General features: G+C 55.4%; 1 protein-coding gene across 1 annotated transcript; it reads right to left on the reverse strand.

Moving 5' to 3' along the window:
* Positions 1-5,101: 5,101 nt before the first annotated feature.
* On the reverse strand, positions 5,102-12,376 carry LOC123070578 (aspartic proteinase NANA, chloroplast). Its single transcript, XM_044493837.1, has 2 exons — positions 11,489-12,376; positions 5,102-6,320 (listed from the first exon to the last, which is right to left on the reverse strand). The coding sequence occupies exons 1-2, from the start codon at positions 12,052-12,054 to the stop codon at positions 5,453-5,455; spliced, it is 1,434 nt and encodes a 477-aa protein (XP_044349772.1). The 5' UTR covers positions 12,055-12,376; the 3' UTR covers positions 5,102-5,452.
* Positions 12,377-18,393: the final 6,017 nt, after the last annotated feature.

An 18,393-nucleotide genomic window follows, 5' to 3' on the forward strand; every position in this document is an offset into this window, starting at 1 on the left:
TGAGGACGTTGGTGAGGTTGATGCCTGGGTTGCGGAAGAGCACCTTCACCAACACCTTCTCCAGAACTCTGGCGCAGATTGCGCGCGACTCGTCAGCCAGCTGCTTTGGGATCCTTTCCCGGAGTTGTTGGAGAGCCGTCGCCACACCCTTGAAGAACAGAGTGAGCTTGGCACTGGGCTGGAGGTTTTCGTCGGAGGAGTACCCGAAGCCCTCCAGTTCCAGCTGCGTCAGCTCCTCGTTAATAACTGCGGCAATGTTGACGAGGCCCTCCGTCCAGAGCTCCACGGTATCCGTGAAGGTGTTTTGGGTCTCGGCGGCCCTCGTCAGCAGCGCCTCATTGGCCTTGAGCTCCTGCTTCAAGTCCTCCTCCCGCTTCTTGGCGCCGTCCAGCGTCTCAGTCAGCGTAGCCAGCTTCAGCTCGAGATCGGCATTGGCGTCCTTGGCGGCGTTCAGCTCCCTGCCCTTCTCAGAGAGACGACCCTGCAGCTCACCATGGGCAAGGGCGTCCTTCTTGCGCTCGCGCTAGAGCGCGGCAAGCTCTTCATTTTTTGCCTTAAGAGTGGCTTCTAGCTCTGCCACCTTCACCTCCAGCTCCTTCTTGGCGGCCTCGGCAGCTGCAGCAGCATCTTTCGCTTCCTTGAGGGCCCCGCCAAGTGTCTCCTCGCGCGCGGCAAGCTCCTCCTCATAGCTGTCCAAGTTGACCTTCCGCTACGTCGGCTCGCCTTCTCGCGCGGACATCTCCTCAGCAGCAAGCCGCTGCTGCTCTTCGGCTTCTGCCTTCTCGAGGAGGAAGGCCTTCCGCCTCGACAAGCTGTGCCCTTTCCTTTGCAATAGACCGAAGGGCCTCTTGGTTGCGGCTCTGGAGCTCCTCCGCATGCTTCTCAATGTCCACTCCCGCCTGCGCGACAAGCGCTTCCCGGGACTCCAGTTTTGCTTGTCGGGCGCGGTAGAGTGACACCAACTTCCGGAGCAGCTGCTCCTCCTCAGACTTGCCGCTGCTGCTGCTTGGCGCGTCAACCACTGTCAGCCCAGCGGAGGCGAGCACTTCTCCATCAAAAGCCTCTCCCTCGACCGGCGCCCTGGAGCTTGACGCCCAGGGGAGCTTGATGAAGACACCGTCGCCGGCCTTCAAGTAGGCGCCGGGCTGGGGCTCTTCGGAGCCTGGCGCTGCGTCAGCGGCAGAGGGATCGGCGGTCGGCCTAGCACCTTGCGCTCCTGCGGCCCCCGGGTCGTCAGTACGATCGCCGGACCCCTCGCCAGTTCCTGCGCCAGCAGCCTTGGCGGACTCTTCATCGGCGGGATCATCAGCGTCGGCCTCTTCTTCGGTGGCAGCGGCTTCGTCGGTATTGCCGCGCACGTTCTCCTCTCCGGTGGCCTCGGTCTTCATCGGCTCCGTGGAGGGAGGATCTGAAGACAGGAAGAGGTAGAAAAAGTCAAGCAAATATCCAAAAAAGAAGATCAGAAGAAGAAGAACCAAGGGAAGTTTTCTGACAAGAAGGATTACCTGTGCTGGGCTCTGTAATCATGGGCTCCACCACCGGGGGATCACTGGTGCCGTCCCTTGCCGGAGAGCGCTCCCTTGCCGGTGAGTCATCCCTTGGTGGTGTAGTGGAAGCAAATAGCACCTCAGGGGCGACTTATGGATGTTCCTGGTGGGCCTGTTCTGCTCCTACACAAGCAAATCAACAATCAGGATATCAGCAACGAAAGAACACCCATGCGCGCCTGACAGCGGGAAGTAAAATTATGAACTTACGCTGGGGGCTGCGCTGGGGGCTGCTTCGAGGAGAGGTTGCCTGGTCCGACAAGGTGGTCTCGGACGCGTCCTCTACTGTCACAGCAGGATCGTCCTCGATGACAACCACGGGGACCTTGGCCCTCTTTGCCGCTCTCTGGGCCAGAGTCCTGGAAAGGAACAAGGTTCAGAAGAAAGCAGATCAGATACAAGACAAGAAACAGCAAGAATCGAAGAAATATAAGTACGACAGAAAGAAAGTCTTACTCCTCCTCCTCTTCTTCCTCCTCGTCGGAGCTGAGCGCGGAGAGGTCGAAGTCCAGTACTCTTTCAGCGCGATGAGGCGGAGGGGTAGGCTCCCTTGGACGCTTGGCGGGAGCTGCGGCAGGATCAGAAGCGGTGGCCCGAGAAGACCCCGCTCCAGTTGCCGGTGCGGCGTGAGATGCTCCCGCGGCAACGGTGCTTGTCGCGGTGGAGCGTGTCCTGCGGCGCTGCGGCTGTTGGCCCGTCTGCCGCCCTGCTATGTCTCCGGTCCTGCGGAGGCGCCTTCTTGGTTGAGCTGGGGGCTGCACTGGGGGCTCCGCTTGCGGCAAGTTGCTTGAAGACGGCTGGCCGCTTGCGCCCTCGGCGGGCTCGCTCTATTCGGCCTCGGGCTCTCCCTCGCCGACGACCTCCCCGACAAGCTCCTCCCGCTCGGCAAGGCTTGCCGCTTCGGCTGCCTCTGCCTCCTCCACAGTAAACCCGAACTCGCCCGCGGCGGCGGCCACCGCCGCCTCTTCCGCCCTGGTGGCAATGCACCGCATCTCATCGTCGGTGGTGTCGCGGGTGAGGCTCCTCTGCTCGTCGGCGCGGATCGCCACCTCCACCAAGTCGTCGAAGAATTGCTGCACGACGTCGTCGGCGGGCTCCTGCCAGGTTGGGATAATCCCATGCGAGTCGCACTCCGGCATCATTGCGCGGATGCGATCGAGCTGGGAGTTATTGCACAATGGGACGACGCCCTGCGGCAGCCTGAACCACTCGGGATGGTTGGGGTCGTGCTTGAACAGTTCCTTGAGCGTCCCATCCAACTCCAAAACAGTGAAATTAAAATTGAGGCCCGGACGCAGCCTCATGATATCCGCCGGACCCCCGAACAGCCAGGCGGGTCTCCCCCTCTCCTGCAGAGGGGCGATGCGGCGGCGAAGAAAGTCCGCACCAACAGCCCCTACAGTGAGCCCGGCAAGCCTGAGCCGCAAGATCCGGGTGGTGGCGATCTTCAGTCTAGCATCGTCCGCCGCCAGGGCACTCCAATCGCCGCCTCGCACTACTCGGGTTTGGCGCAAGTTGGTGAATGGCTGCGGATTCTCATCAACAATCCAACACCAATCCGCTCTCCACTCCTCCCATTTGCTACGGAACTCCCCCTCCAGATAGACCTCCTTCATGCCGACTCTCGAGATCCAGGCGATCCCGCCAGCTAAGGCCTCTCCTTTCTCGGCCCGGGGCATGAAGTAGTGGCGAAAAAGGGCAACGTTTGGGTGGATTTCGACAAAGTTCTTGCAGAGATGTGCGAAAACCGCCATGGTAAGAACGGCGTTGGGGTGAAATCAAGGAGATGAAACCCGTAGGTATTCATGATATCACAGAAGAAATCGGAGAACGGCGGGCAGAGCCCGCAATAGAAGAACAGAGCAAAGAAGGGGTATCCTTTTGGACACCGTTTCGAAGTGGAAGCGGCGGCGGAAAGTACCTGCGTGCGCGGATGCGCCCGCGTCTCCGTCGACCAGAAAAGATAGAACCATTCCCTCAGCTCCTTCGCGGAGAGCTCAGGGGGGAAGAGTGCTTGCTCCTTCCGCAGCGCCTCAAGCTGCAGCGCCTCAGCCGACTTCGCGCTCTTCTCGGTCTTCGGGGCCATGGCGGAGGCGGTGGGGGAGAGCGAGGGCGTTGGCGGCTACGGCGGCGACGGGGGGCGGAGCGCTGCTCTCTTTCGGCTTTGGGAAGCGGAGGGGAGCGGCGGAGATTTCTGAGGAAGCAACTGCAAGTGGCGAAGGTGGGGGAACGGCCCCTGTTTCCCCTGCTTATAAAAAGGAGGAGGCGAACGTTACGCTTTTTTCAAATAAAGAATCACCCATGATCTCTCCCACGACGCCGCGTTTGACGCGTGCCGTTACGAGAGGGCGCGGTGGATACGGAGTTAGATTTGGTGTGGACCCAGGCCGCGCGTACCCGTGCCCTATTTTGGGCCTGGCCCAACAGCGCTCGGCACCGTGTGTGGCCCAGGCCCGGGGGCTCCTGTCGGTGTACTAAGATAGGGGTACCTTAGTATCCCGAACTTGTGCACGGGCAGTCGCAGCGTCCTGCGGCAAGGCTTGCCGGGTGCCCGCCAGGATCCTCCGTAGTTTCTATTGATGCCATTCAAGAACAAAGTGTTTTTACTAAGAAGACAAGACCCCGGCAAGAGGAGCTTGCCGGGAAGGCCAACCCAGGCACTTCAAAGAACTTGCCGCGACGCGTCGCGCGTCCCGGCAAGACCCGACGAGCGACAAGCTTTCGGGCGCGACAAGACAACGACCGCGGCAAGGCGCTTGCCGCGGCGAAGCCACCACTCTGTGCCCACGCTCCAGCGCACCCGTCGACGTGTCGCCCTGAGACCATTCCAGACGCACGTGGCGGGAAGCTGTGCAGCCAAGCGGTGCGAGGTGGCGAGTGGAGAGGACGAGAAGGCCATCGTGGCAAGCGGTGGCGCCCCTAACGGTTGCTTTTCTGCACTGTTTAGGCGACGCGGACGGGCATTAAATGCTCTTGTCCCCTGCCGTCAGAGTTAGGTAGGGTGCACTGTAGATAGCAGTTGTACCAACCACCCTTTTTACATTTGTACCCTTGCCTGCGTTGCCACCTGTCGGTGACCCCTTGTGCCTATAAAAGGATGCCCATGCGCAACGTAGAAGGGGTTCGACTCATTCGAAACTAGAACACTCCCACGCTCTCGAGCAAGAGCACAATACAACCACAAAGCAGCAGTAGGAGTATTATCTCTCCGGAGAGCTCCGAAGCTGGGTAAAAATCGCTCGCGTGCTCCGCCTCGATCCGCTCTTCGTGCATCCTCCGTTCCCTGCCGGACCGAAAAGGGGCCCTGCCCCATAGGTGTTCGTTTCCCACGACACTGCCCACACTAACATATCTCGAGATTTTGCCCAACCAATCGGTAATGAACTCATGAAAGACAAATCATCATTTGATCATGTTCCGTTGTGGCTTAGGCCCGGTTTTCTATTGTCGAATTGTGTTGCATTGTATTTGTGCCTCATTCATACCAATTTGTCGTGCGAAAATAGCCACAAAACTAGAAACAATTATTGATATAGCTCATCATTCATGCCAAATGATAACTCAAGATATTGTTTATTTTTTCATATAGCTCATCATTCATGCCAAATGATAACTCAAAACATTGTCCGGTGGTATAACATATGCACAATTGTGGAACAAATAAACGAACCAGCCCTAAGCGGTAGTATATATATTCACTGAAATGAAGATATACCAAATGTGGTAAAGAAAAAGAGAAGCAGAAAACTTATTACAGCTTACTCATTTTTGCAACTGCAAGGCACATTTCTCATTGCATTAGTATAGATCTGAAGACGGGACAAAAACAAACAATAATCAGCGAGGCCACCACCACAAGGAGAAAAAACACAAGACGTGGTTGGATGTGGGACGGACGATCAGGATCAGTGCGTGCACCGCGACCGCTGGAATTTTAGTCGTCGGTTCTTGATGTCGAACTCCCACAGGTGCTCCTGCTGCAGGATGTTCCCGATGACGGAGATCCCGGGCCAGGGGCCCTCCTGCAGGCCGATGCACTTGACGCCGGGCGCCGCGTCGATCACGTAGCTCTTCCCCGGGGGCTCCAGCCGCGCCGCCCCGGCGAAGTGCACGGCCATCTTCGGCACGGCGACGTCGGCGTCCTTGCCCGACGGCGACGTCCAGTTGTAGCAGTACTCGAACGGGTCCATGGTGACCCGCGGCAGCCCGGCGAGCCCCTTGCTGAGCGCGGCCACCACGGCGCGGTAGGCCGGCTTGGCCAGCACCGTGAGGCTGGTGCCGGAGTCGAGGATGACGCCGCCGCCGGCCTCGACGTCCCAGACGGCGCGCGGTATCTTGAGGAACTCCCCGGCGACGGAGATGGCCTTGAGGCTGACGTCGTAGAAGGGGCGCATCCGGCGGTCGAGCAGCAGCGGCGTCTGTCGCGCGCGGGGAGCGGCCGCGGCGCAGGAGGAGGGGGAGGCGCGGGGGGAGGAGACGGCGGGGTTGGGGCCGAAGGTGAGGTAGCTGGTGGCGTTGCGCGGGGAGAGGTGGTCGACGAGGCAGTAGGAGAAGCGGCCGCCGAAGCGGGAGGCGGCGTGGGAGGCGAAGGAGATGCCGCTGTAGCCGAGGCTGAGCACGCCGTCGGAGGCCTCGAAGCTGGGCCCGGTGTAGGAGCTGCTGCAGCCGAGCACGAGGCCCTTGAGCTTGGCCTTCCGCTCCTCCCGCCCGGACAGCGCGATGGTCGCCGACTCCGTGCCCACCGTGCCGCGCGCCGCCGACCCATCCTTGTACCTGCATGCGGCCGTAGAATGCGCGACGGTTAATTACCTAATCGTGCATGGCACATGGCGTGATTCAAGGACTGACTTAGACTAGCCACAGCATAGTAACATACACTAAGACTAGCCACAATGGGTAGTAACATAGAGTAGTAACATGCTCATGCGAATAATCGCGAGTGGACATGCGGCCACGCGCGGCTGGTATCCACACCCCATGCTTCCATGCGATTCGTGCCACTTGAATACCCACGGGATGTATAACGTTTTCCGCCTCCTCGTATAGCATTTGGTATAACCACATATTAACATCTGACACATGCAGAGCAAGGCAGGCAAGGCATCCCATGCAAAATTAAAAAGCAGGCCAGGCATTGAATTGAGGCATGGGCCATTAGCATCCCAGTCCCAACGACTAGCTGCAAGATGCTGCCCGCAGCCTTTTTAAACAATCGGCTTGATTGTCAATGCCCATCATGCTCAAGCCCTCTTCTTAGTTCTCCTTCTCCCAGCCTCACAAGCATATGTTCATCTAAGTCCCAGCTTAACTCCACACCTCCTCCATCACACCAGATCGCTAACCAGATGCCTCCGCTCCCTCTCGCCCGTTGCCCAAAGTGCAATGCATGCTACATGATGCGGTTCGTTTCAGGAATTGAAGAAAATCCAGGAAGGCATTTCTACAAGTGTGAACGGCATGGAGTAAGTTTTTCAAGATCCTTTCGACGCTCCTCACTAAACCTTTGTTTTTTGTGTTTGGTGGTACGATGGATGCAGTTTTTTGATGTGGGAGAACAAGTACACAGTTCTTCAACGCACGGTGGGGATACCTGATTTCGAATGCATCGGCCTATCGCGACGTATCACTGCTCGAACAGAATCAAGCAGGGCTGAAGAACATTTAAATGTTGGGCGTCCTGAATTTGCTGCTCCTGGTCATGATCTGCATGCACAAGCTCTGAAGCTCCCCCCGCCCCCTTGCGAAGGATTTCCTCTAGATCTCCTGTGTACCACGTGCAATACACCCAGCTATCATGCAAAAACACATAACGGCACCCAGCAAGCAATCAATGCGCCATCAACGCAACGGACGCACCGGCCCTTGCGGAGGACGACATGCACGCATGCAGCCCAACAATGTCGTCATGTTGGGGGATTGAGGCAAAGGAGAGATGGGTTTTTTTTTTGTGAAAAACGAGAGATGATTACAGGTGTGCGTGTACGCTCGTAGGCATAGAAACCAAAAACCAACGCATCGTAGTATAATGTTTTGGATGGTCTAACCTGATCTCCGTCTGTGCATAACCCACCTCCAATCCTTCCTCCACAGGGGACGGATTGCGTGAAATCTACAGTGCGACAATCCAGCAAGTGCACGTCCCGAATGATGTCTATCCAAAACCGAGAGCAGTTATGCCATCGCCGGGGCTGTGACGTGAGGCTTGTATTCATACGAAACATAAATGCCGCCTGGTCCACTAGTGGGCCGTATACCAGGACGTATTCACGAACGCTCGTAATTATCATGTCACGTATTTGCAAATGGGCTATAATAAGTAGAATTCACAACGCGTGGACGGACGCCTGGGATTTCGGCAGCGCGTGGCTGCATGTCCCAAAAATTCGCGTCCCAGGCTCATGTTACTACTCTATGTTACTACCTTCATAGTGGGGAGTAACATATGTGTAGTAACATGCAACACTTTATTTATTAGACTATAGACTCATCTTGCTTTGATATGTGTGACGTTACTCATACTAGTAGTAACTAGCTATGTTACCACTTGCCTCTCTTTCTTCATTTATTGTTTGCCACATCATCTATTTTATCTAGATATGTGTGATGTTACTACCTATGTTACTCCCATTGTGGGTAGTCTAATAACATACACATATCCCTAGACTATGTTACTACCTTCATAGTGGGTAAGGATGGCAATTTTACCCACGGGTATGGGTACCCGCGGGTACCGTACCCGTATGGGCAGGGTATGGGCACACTTTTATACCCATGGGTAGTACCCATACCCTACCCATTAAGTCATGGGTAGGTACGGGTATAATCTTGTACCCGCGGGTATACCCATACCCTGCCCGCTTGTGAACTAATGTTAAGTTGTCGTCAATTAATCATTAATTTTTCATATGACTTTTCTACTCCTATTGACTTATGAGTATGTTGTACTCATCTACCTGTTACTGAGCTAATATAATTGTTTTTTGTCAGATGTGCTATCAATGAGTGTAAAAATGTGAACAACTCGTGTGCTATTTGTTTTACCCACTGGGTACCCAACAGGTACGGGTACCCGTCGGGTATGGGTATGGGTAAAGTTATATACCCATGGGTTCGGGTATGAGTAGGATTTTGTACCCATCGACTATACGGGTATGGGTATCGTATTAATCTACCCTGCCCATATCCTACCCATTGCCATCCTTAATAGTGGGTAGTAACATATAAGTGTGATGACATGCAAAGCTTCATTTATTAGGTTATAGACTCATATTGCATTGGGACATGTGATGTTACAGTAACTAGCTAAGAGGGTGTTTGGATACTCTCTAGTCATGTGACTAGTAGTAGTCAGACTAGAAGTTTTTAGTCAGGCCCTGTTTGGAAGGTGACTACTACTAGTCAGCATTAAATGTCTCAGTATTAAATGTCCCTTGTACAACACCAATTAGAGGAGAGAGAGGGGGACTTTAGTCAGTAAAAGTCAGGGGTATTTGGAGGTTTACTGACTAAAGATGACTACTACTAGTCTCTAGTCAGTAAAAGTTGGGGGTGGGGTGACTAGAGACTAAACTAGTTTTAGTCATCCACTAGTCAGGGGTGTTTGGAGGTTTACTGACTAGTGGGTGACTAAAACTAGTACTAGTCTCTAGTCTCTAGTCTCTAGTCTCTAGTGATCCAAACACCCTCTAAGTTACTGTAACTTAGGGGTGACTACTACTAGTCTCTAGTCTCTAGTCTCTAGTGATCCAAATATCCTCTAAGTTACTGTAACTATCTCTCTCCTCATTAACTCATTGCCACATAAGCAATTTTGCTGAGTTGGACTCGATGTTACTGCTGAAGTTACTCCCATTGTGGCCAGTCTTATAAGCAAATGCAAATCCTCCCGAGCACAATGATTAAGCCGGTGGAAAGGGTAATGCCTTTCCATGAACTGTTATCGTGAAGGATGCTATGTACAACAAGTGGACCTCACGCGGCAGTGCAGATATGTCCTACGTTCATCAGTGTATTTTGGCGAATGCATGCCGACCTGAACCCGATTGGTTAGCAGCCGGAGTATGTGCATTTGAGCTGGAGAATGAGTTATTTTACTCCAGTCAAAACCAGTTTTGACCAAGGAGAAGGTGGCCCAGGTATGGTCAAAGTCCCCCAGAGAAACTGTGTATACTATCACCGGTGAAATTGCGTATACATTCATCAGTGTTTGACTTTTGACAGTAGATAGCAGAACCTGGTTTTCTCTGCATACACAGGAGATGATACTGTACTATACTCACTAACCTTTGACATTAGACATAATAGGGGAAGAGTAGTCAGGAGGAAAAGTGGCGAGCAAACTGAGACGAACCGGCATGTTTCAGAAAGAGAAGGGGTGGGCACTCCATTTCTCCTCTTCCTTTTAGTACAAAAAAAACAGGCAGGCAGCACAACGTGATCGATTACCAGTAGTACAAGAAACAGTCTACAAGCTGCATGCATGTTCGCCGTCGACACGCGTAACCCCAAATCTAAATGTACGTGTGAGATGCTATGACACCACGGGAGTGCGTGCTCGCCAGCTGCTCTTTCGGCCATTAGCGAGGCGGGACACTACTCCTCACGAACTCCATGGCCTATTCTTGTCCTTGCATTACGTCGTACGTTACCGCAGGTACACTCATTTGTTGCGGAATCAAGAAGCCGAATACCGTTTGTTACGGCACCTGCTTGGGACTGTCACTAACGGCGCACGGGAACATCTCATCTCAGATCGGTGCATGTAGTACGTATTACAGTTACAGTACCATCTTTTGATTTATCTTTCGGTGGCTCCTTTCCTACGGAATATGTGCAATGTCCTGACACGCAGGCAGACACTGATGGAGTACAGCCCAATCCACCGTGCACATGACGATCTCAAGCCGAGCCAAGCAAAGTCGAGTATACTATACTGCAGCCGCTACCGCCGTTCCCCTTTCTCTGCCCATTGTTAATGAAACAAGAAAAACAAATGCCCGGCCTAGATATGAACACCCGGCGCGTGCACATGCAGCAAAAACTAGAGTAGATAGATATCCTGCGCTGCGCGACCCCTTTCTGGCCGGCGGGCGCTGTATGTCAGGATCCGAATCCGATGCATATGCGCGCATGTGATCCATCTCGTGTCATCGCTTTCGTGAGCGGAGTTCGGGACATGAGGCAGCACCCATGCATTCTTCTTCTTTTCGGTGTGTTCGTTTCGGTCCATCGGCTAATTGGTGAGCGGAGTGACGACGATGGCGCGCCATGTCCGCCTGTGCGCGTGTTTGTCCGCGACAGCTCCATGAAGGCATGGCAAGCCCACGCCTCTACAAGTAGACGCAATAAATATGCTCCAATCTATCGATGACTTTGACGAGGCAAGCGGCAAATCGATTGCAGATTTTAGAGCTCAATCAGCATGAGGACTCCCATCTCCATCACAGGGGGGTAGGAGGAGGAGTAAGGGGCATCGTCGACCTACATGGCGGAGCCAATGAATGCCGTGCAGTGCTGCGGTCTCGTAGTACAAGTGGGACTGCCGGTACCAGTACCAGTAAGGCGAGGCAGGCCGGAGCTGCCCGGAGCAGGGAGGGCATCAATGGCGCCGCATTGATTAAACGCTGCAGCCCCATGGCCATTTGCAAATTGCAACTGCGAGATCCGACTCGCCCACCAACCAACCACTAATAGCGTCTCCTGCCTCCTCCTGCGGCCTCTGCTGCTGCTCGCGTCTCATCATCAATGCCAGGGCCAATTAATGACGCCCCACCCACAGATCGATTTGATTCAATCCATCGCGATTACGCACAGCTAAGTAGGGGTGGTGGTACTAGTCGTAGCAGTAAAGCGCGGGCTGGCGTTTGTATGAAGGCTGGTTAGTACGGAACGGTAGGGGGGAGAGCGATGCGAATGCGAATGAGGAGCGAGGGAATGCTGACCGGTAGTCGTAGGCGCAGGGGCTGCCGGGCGTGGGGCAGGTGGCGAGGGAGAAGGGGAGCGACTTGGTGCAGGTGTCCGACGCGCACGAGATGGGCGCCCATGTCCTGGAATCCTCGGGGCGGAACGCGCGCCCCGGCCCCGGCCCCGAGTCGGCCGGCGAGAGCGAGGAGTTGGCCGAGGCGGGGCGGCGGCACTTGACCCAGGTCAGGTCGCTGCCGGTGTCGGCCACCAGCAGGAACGGCTGCGCCGGGGTGCCCACGCGGAAGCGCACGAAGTACTGCCCAATGCCCGTGTACGCGCCGGAGGTGAGCGGCATCGCGAAGGCCGCGGCAGCCGAAGAGGCCGACGACGAGCCCGCCGCGGTCTCCCGCGTGCGCCGCCGCCCGTGCGAGGCGATGAACGCCATCCGCTGCCGGTCGCTGCGCGCCAGGTCGGCGAGGGACACCGGCGCGGCGAGGCGGAGCAGGGGGAACCGCGCCGAGTCGCTCGCGTGGCGGCCGCTCGCGCCTGCCAAGAACGCGGCGGCCACCGCAACGAGCAGCAGGGTCAGGCGGTGACCCGCCATTGCAGACGGCGCGGCAGATTCTTGGTTTCAAGCTTTGCTAGGCCGCCAACGAGACGCCCGGCGATGTGTATATATGGCTGGCCCGCCGGCGGCCGTACGCGCCAATGCGCGCGCGCCTCACGGCTAAGCAAGCAAGCCGCCGCCGAGCTGCCGCGGCGGTGGTGGTGGTGCTTTTGTTTGCGCTCGCGTTTCGGGCTGCGTGTATGTATTTGTGTTTGTGTGCCGCTTTGGAGTGCGTATTTATCTTGCCCTCTTTGCGTGGGGGAGGCAGCTAGGTAAGGTTAGTTTAATTTAGTGTTAAGCTTTTGTTCAGGGTGGTGGCTGTGCTCTGCCTGTGCTGTGCGTCGTCCGGGCGGCATTGTTTGGCCCCTGCAGAGGTGGTGCGACGCGACGCGCTTGGGCGCTTGCGCTTGTGCTTTGTGCGCGCCGTGCTGGCCGCGGGTCAAAGTTTCCTGGGACTCGCTGTGCCGGATTTCGGTTGGATCTGTACCGTTAACACAGATGTTTTTTTTAAAGAAAACTTTTTATTTATTCATCAATTATCAATGTAGTACAAAGAACACTGAAAATAAAATTTACATCTAGCTGCGTAGATCATCTAGCGACGACTACAAGCACTCGAGCGAGCCGAAGTTGCGCCGCCGTCATCACCCCTCCCTCGTCACAGTCGGGCAAATATTGTTGTAGTAGACAGTCAGAAAGTCGTCGTGCTAAGCCTCCATAGGATCAACTTATCAAAACAGCAACTGCCGCCGATAAAGAGAAGTGTAGATCGAATGGATCCAACTTGCAGACACATAGACGTAGACGAACGAAGACCGGATCCACCAAAGACAAACGCCGACCGGATCCCACGAGATCCGCCGGAGACACACCTCGACTCACACTCCGACGACACTTCAAGCATCACCAAAATGGGGCTAGGCAGGGAACTTATTCCATCTTCAAGAAGCCGTCGCCGCCTCATCTTCTTGACCATGGCACAATCCCTAATAAAACTTAGAAAAACATCTAAAAACGGAGCCCTGCCGCCGGCAAGGGTCAGGATCCACCGCGCCTTCATGGTCAAGGACCATAGGAGACGAGGCTGACCGACGACAGCGCCGACGAGAAGCAGGGAAACCCTAGATGAGAGTCGCACGAGGGCAGGAGCGAAGGGGTGTCGCTTATGGAAATAAAGTTGTCGTGTCGTATACTCCGTTAACACAGATGCTCTAAGCGAACTGAGCCTTGCTAGCTTAGAGCATCTCCGGCAGACCCCTTAGACCACGGAACTAAAAACGCGTGGTTTTTAGTTCACGAAAAACGGATGACCCCCAACCCCGCCCCCGCGTCGCCCGCGTCTGGCGACACGGGGGAAACCCTCGCCGCCGGGAGCCCCCCTTCGACTTCGCCACGCCCGCATCACCACTGCCGGAGGGCCGGCCGGCGAAGCCGCGCCGCGTACGGGGATGGCGGCGGCGGGGCGATTCCGTTCCTGCCCTGCCCCGCCCTGCATCGTGCAGCCCTTCCGCCACCGTCTCCCTTCAACGCCGCCGCCGGAGGGCCGGTCGTGCCAGCCGCGTCGCGCCTGAGGATGGCTGCAGTGGAGCGTCCCTCCCTCCCCCCGGCGCTCGCGCTGGAGGCCTTCCCACCCCACGGCCCCAGATCGGATCTGGCGCGCCGCGACCACTCCCCCCGTCCAACTGCTGCACACATCCTGTTGGTCCTGCTCGTCGGCGCGGTCGTGTCCGTGCTGATCCTCCCCCAGTCCGCGTCTTGCTCCCAGTGGTGCAGCCCCTCTTCTTGATGCCGTCCGTCGGGGCGGGCGTGACCCTTGGGGGAGGTGGCCGGAGCTCGGTCCTGCCTAGGTGTAGACCACCTTCGTCCCCGACGATATCTCCTCCGAGCTACTGTGATGACCTCTGTGTGTGTGGCGACGGTGGCCCTCTGGCAGCATGTTAGAAGCTTCGTGGTGGATTTTGTCGACACCGCTCCGGTCCCGACCTCCATGGACCTGCGTTCTCCAGTGTCCTTGGTCCGCCGGCGTCCTCTACCGGTGTGGTTTCGGCCCCGATGCACCGGCAGCTGCGCCTCTTCCAGCTTCGGTTCACTGGCGTTCTGGTGGCTCCGCCTCTGGCGGTACGGATCTGCGTTCCCTTCTGGTTCCGGATTGCCGGCGGTGCCGGCCGCCATCCTTCCATCCGCATAGGCTCTTTACCCTGCTGCCTCTCCGACCCCGTCCACCTACACGCCATGTCGGTTTCAAAGCTTGCGTTTTTCGTCGGCGACATGTGCAGCCCCACCCCCATCTAAGGTAGCGGTCGACAAGCAGGTTGTCTCCAGCATCTTTGGATCCTGATCTGGCGGCTTTGGGATTGCTCGGACTAGGCCAGGCGAAATCCATGCTCGGCTTGCCGATGCTGGCAGCGGCGACACCTGCGGGTGTCGTTTCCCTTCCTGGAGGCACTGCCATGGCCTTTTCTGTGCACCCCTTCAAGTATCGGGGGAAACCCTAGGTCCTGTTCTTCGGATCGGATGGCGACGACGTCTCGACATCGTTCTCCTTCTTGAAGGTGCTATCTTGCTAGCTCGTGGTGTCCCAGTGTTGGAATTGAAGATGTTCGACGTCCTTCTATGTTGGTCTGCTCCTCTAGTTTTAGGTTTGGTGGGTTTAGTTGTGTCATTCCCCCTGTTCGGGCTAAGCACCCCGTCTCTCTATGCTCCGGACACCATGTTTATGCCTTCTTGCGTTCATGGCATGTGTTGTACCCTATGGTGTACTCTTTCTTCTTTCTTCTATCAACGAAATGATACGCAAGCTTTGCATATTCGCGAAAAAAAGTTCACGAAAAACACATTTTAAGGGTTGGTTTGAGTTATTGCCGAACAAACCCCTCAAACTTGGACTGTAAAAACGAATATTCGTTTATATTTTTTCCATGTATTTTTCTTCCTCTCGTCCGTGTCCACGGTCATCTAGCTCGCTTCTATGAAGCCGGCGGACAACGGACGAAGCAACCAAATACGGAGCCGCGGGCGGCCAAATACGGAGCGCACGAACCGGCCAATTCCAGGAGCTAGCTAGCTCCTCTGTCGGATAGCCAACTCCAATCGATCTAGGAGCTAGCAGCTAGCTAGCTAGCTCCTCCATCGGGAGAGACACGGGGGTGGGGGTGGGGGGGGGGCAGGCGTCCGGGGACGGGCGGGGCGGCGTCCGAGGCGGTGCAAACGGCGGACGCAGGTGTTTTCATGGCAGTTGGGCTTCCGTCAACTGCTTTCTTCCGATACAGGGCACCATAGAAGCGGACGCCAAAACTGTATTTTTGCATATCGGGAGGAGCTTTTTCCCGCACCCCTTATAAAAAATTTAAAGGTCGAAGGTGTGTAAGGTGTCTGTTTGGGATATTTTTTCCGTCCAAAACTAAAATCCGGTAATTATTTTACAATTCAGTGGGATATAAGGGGCATGCTAGAGATGCTCTTAGATCGTTAAATTTTTAGGATGGATTTTGTTGAGTGTTGTGATTAGATTCAAAACATATAATAGACTAGGAAGTATTCTGACTTGTCTTGCACCAAATATTACGTCTACATTGTATCAGGGCCAAAAGGTCTTGAGTTCAAGACCCGGGTGGCACAATTAAATCGCAGCCCAAGTTCGGTCCACATTTAGGCCGAGGGAGCCACACGTGAGTGAAAGTATTGACGTATAAATGTATTGTCTAGTCTTTTCCATCGATCAGTTTTTTAGTTGCATTGGCTAGAGCATGACGTATAAAACCGTGGCTGCACCGACTCTCACGCTGCCGATGCGTCGCTCCATCGGGCCGTAGCGAGAGTGACATGTGGTGCCTGCTGTCGCCCCGTGGTTCTCCCCGCGTCTGCATCGACCCGCACGCTTCCACTGCGTCGCCACTTCGGCTCGTAGTAACGCGGTCCGCGGTCCACCACCACCCTGAGGCCGTCCGCTCCAGGTCGTCCCCGGGCTGCACCGACCCTCGCGCTGTCGCTGCGTCGCCCCATCGAGCTGTAGCGAGCGTAGCACGCGGTCCCCACCGCTGCCCCGAGATCTTCCAGTTGTCTCGCGCGTTACCACTACGTTGCCCCTTTGGGCCGTAGCACCGCGGCACGTGGTCCTCTTCGTTGTCCACGCGCGTTGACTTCTATGTGCTATGTGTCGTGCCGCCTTCCTAGGTGCGAGAACGCGCCACCTTCCGCGCCGGTCTTCGTCACGGAGTTGGGTTCTTCCTCGCCTACTTTGAGCACCGCCGCCACGCTCCTAACCTAGCCGTCGCCGCTCTTCTTCCTGGTCCATGGCGACTATCTCGACACTGACCACCCCGACTCGACATCAATCACGACGTCCCTCGCATGGCTATCTCGACCACGGCTACACCATCCTATGCTCTCGGCTACCTCGACATCGGCACAAAGGGCTACCGCCTTGAGCAACCTCGTCGGTTTCCACGCCAGCCACGACTTCCGCAAGGCAACGACCATTATGACTGGGGGGGGGGTCCGTCGACTTACCTTCGGATTCTTCTCTAGTCTCTGCGTTCGCTACCGTTGTGACTGCAGGGGATGTTGGGTATCATGATTAGATTGGAAACATATGATATACTAGGAAGTATTCTGGCTTGTCTTGCACCAAATATTACTTCCACAAAATCAACCCACTAGGATTAATGTCTTAGTTTTGATACTGATGCTCATATTTTTCTGAATTTATTTTAGGTTTTTTGTTTATGTTGGTTGGAATGAATATGAAGTGTGGCAGCAATCGGGCATGTTGCGAGGTGAGGGACTCAAGGCCCTCCTCGTGGCGGCACAAGAGTAGGCGCAAGGCGAGTAGTCAACTAGAGTGAGGTGTGTAACACTTTTATTCACGCCTTGTAAAATGGTGGAGGGGCTCTTTTCCCTTTTTATTCTTTAATATATGATACACACACTCGTGTGAAAAAAGGTGGGAGGAGACGTTTCCATCGACTATGGATTATGAAGGCACATGTGGTTACTGGATGCTCCCCTTCCTCTAAAAGAAGTAAGAGCATCTACAACTGGGCATCCCAAACTGGTCTGAAACGCCCGGGCGGCCTGCGCGATCACTGATCGGTCACGAAAATGTGACCCAGCCGGTGCCTCAAACAGACCTCAAATGCCCTAGCTGACCAGCACCCCTCATATCTAGCCCAAATACGGGGCGGACATGAGGCGCCCGGGCGTGTCCGCCGCATCAGGTCAGCCCACCCCGACCCCACAAATATCCCAATCCGAAAAACCCTAGACACCGGTCAATCTGAACTCCACTTCACTTCCCTCTCTGTCCACTCCACTTCCAATCCCCTCGATCCGATGGCCGGCGATGGAAGTAGCGCATGGCTCCGGTTCAGAATCGGATGACTCGAACATCAACCTGGAGGAGGTGGCCTTCCGCATCGCATTGAGGAGGTCGCTGCTCGAGCAAGGCGGCCACTGCAACGGCAGATCTTCTTCCTCAGTGCCCGTCGCCCGTCGACGCAGCACCGACGATGTCGCCGACCCTTCCCGCCCGGCGAGCAGCTCCGGTAGCTCTGCTAGGTATGCCGCCTACCTCCACCACCCCCTATCCGAAAGTGGTACCCGGGCACCGCTGGGTCCTCGTGCCCGCGCCGGGGTCGGCGCACACAAGGATGCTGGAGTCAGAGGCACCTGCCGCCCGACGCAAGCGGCAGTGGGCGAGGGAGAGGGGGGAGGCGATGTCCGCACGCCGGTCTCGCGTGAGCGCGCCGGTCGATCCCGAGGCCGCGCTCCTCACGTCGATCCTCCGCTGCTCTCTCATGACGGCGGAGATGGATGCCCGACGCCTCCGCCTCAAGAATGCCAAGGCGCTCCGACTCGCCATCGGGTTGTCGGTGAAGGAAATATGCCCTAGAGGCAATAATAAAGTTATTATTTATTTCCTCATATCATGATAAATGTTTATTATTCATGCTAGAATTGTATTAACCGGAAACATAATACATGTGTGAATACATAGACAAACATATAGTCACTAGTATGCCTCTACTTGACTAGCTCATTAATCAAAGATGGTTATGTTTCCTAACCATAGACATGTGTTGTCATTTGATTAAATGGGATCACATCATTAGGAGAATGATGTGATTGACATGACCCATCCCGTTAGCTTAGCACTTGATCGTTTAGTATTCTGCTATTGCTTTCTTCATGACTTATACATGTTCCTGTAACTATGAGAATTATGCAACTCCCGTTTACCGGAGGAACACTTTGGGTACTACCAAACGTCACAACGTAACTAGGTGATTATAAAGGAGTACTACAGGTGTCTTCGAAGGTACATGTTGAGTTGGCATA

This window comes from Triticum aestivum, chromosome 3B, assembly GCF_018294505.1.
Source record: "Triticum aestivum cultivar Chinese Spring chromosome 3B, IWGSC CS RefSeq v2.1, whole genome shotgun sequence".
Classification (NCBI taxonomy): domain Eukaryota; kingdom Viridiplantae; phylum Streptophyta; class Magnoliopsida; order Poales; family Poaceae; genus Triticum; species Triticum aestivum.

Excerpts from the sequence above, each read along its gene's own strand:
- LOC123070578 (XM_044493837.1), bottom strand. The coding sequence starts at position 12,054 with ATGGCGGGTCACCGCCTGACCCTGCTGCTCGTTGCGGTGGCCGCCGCG. Across the intron at positions 6,321-11,488 it reads CCCTGCGCCTACGACTACCG|GTACAAGGATGGGTCGGCGG; the intron begins GTCAGCATTCCC and ends GGCCGCATGCAG.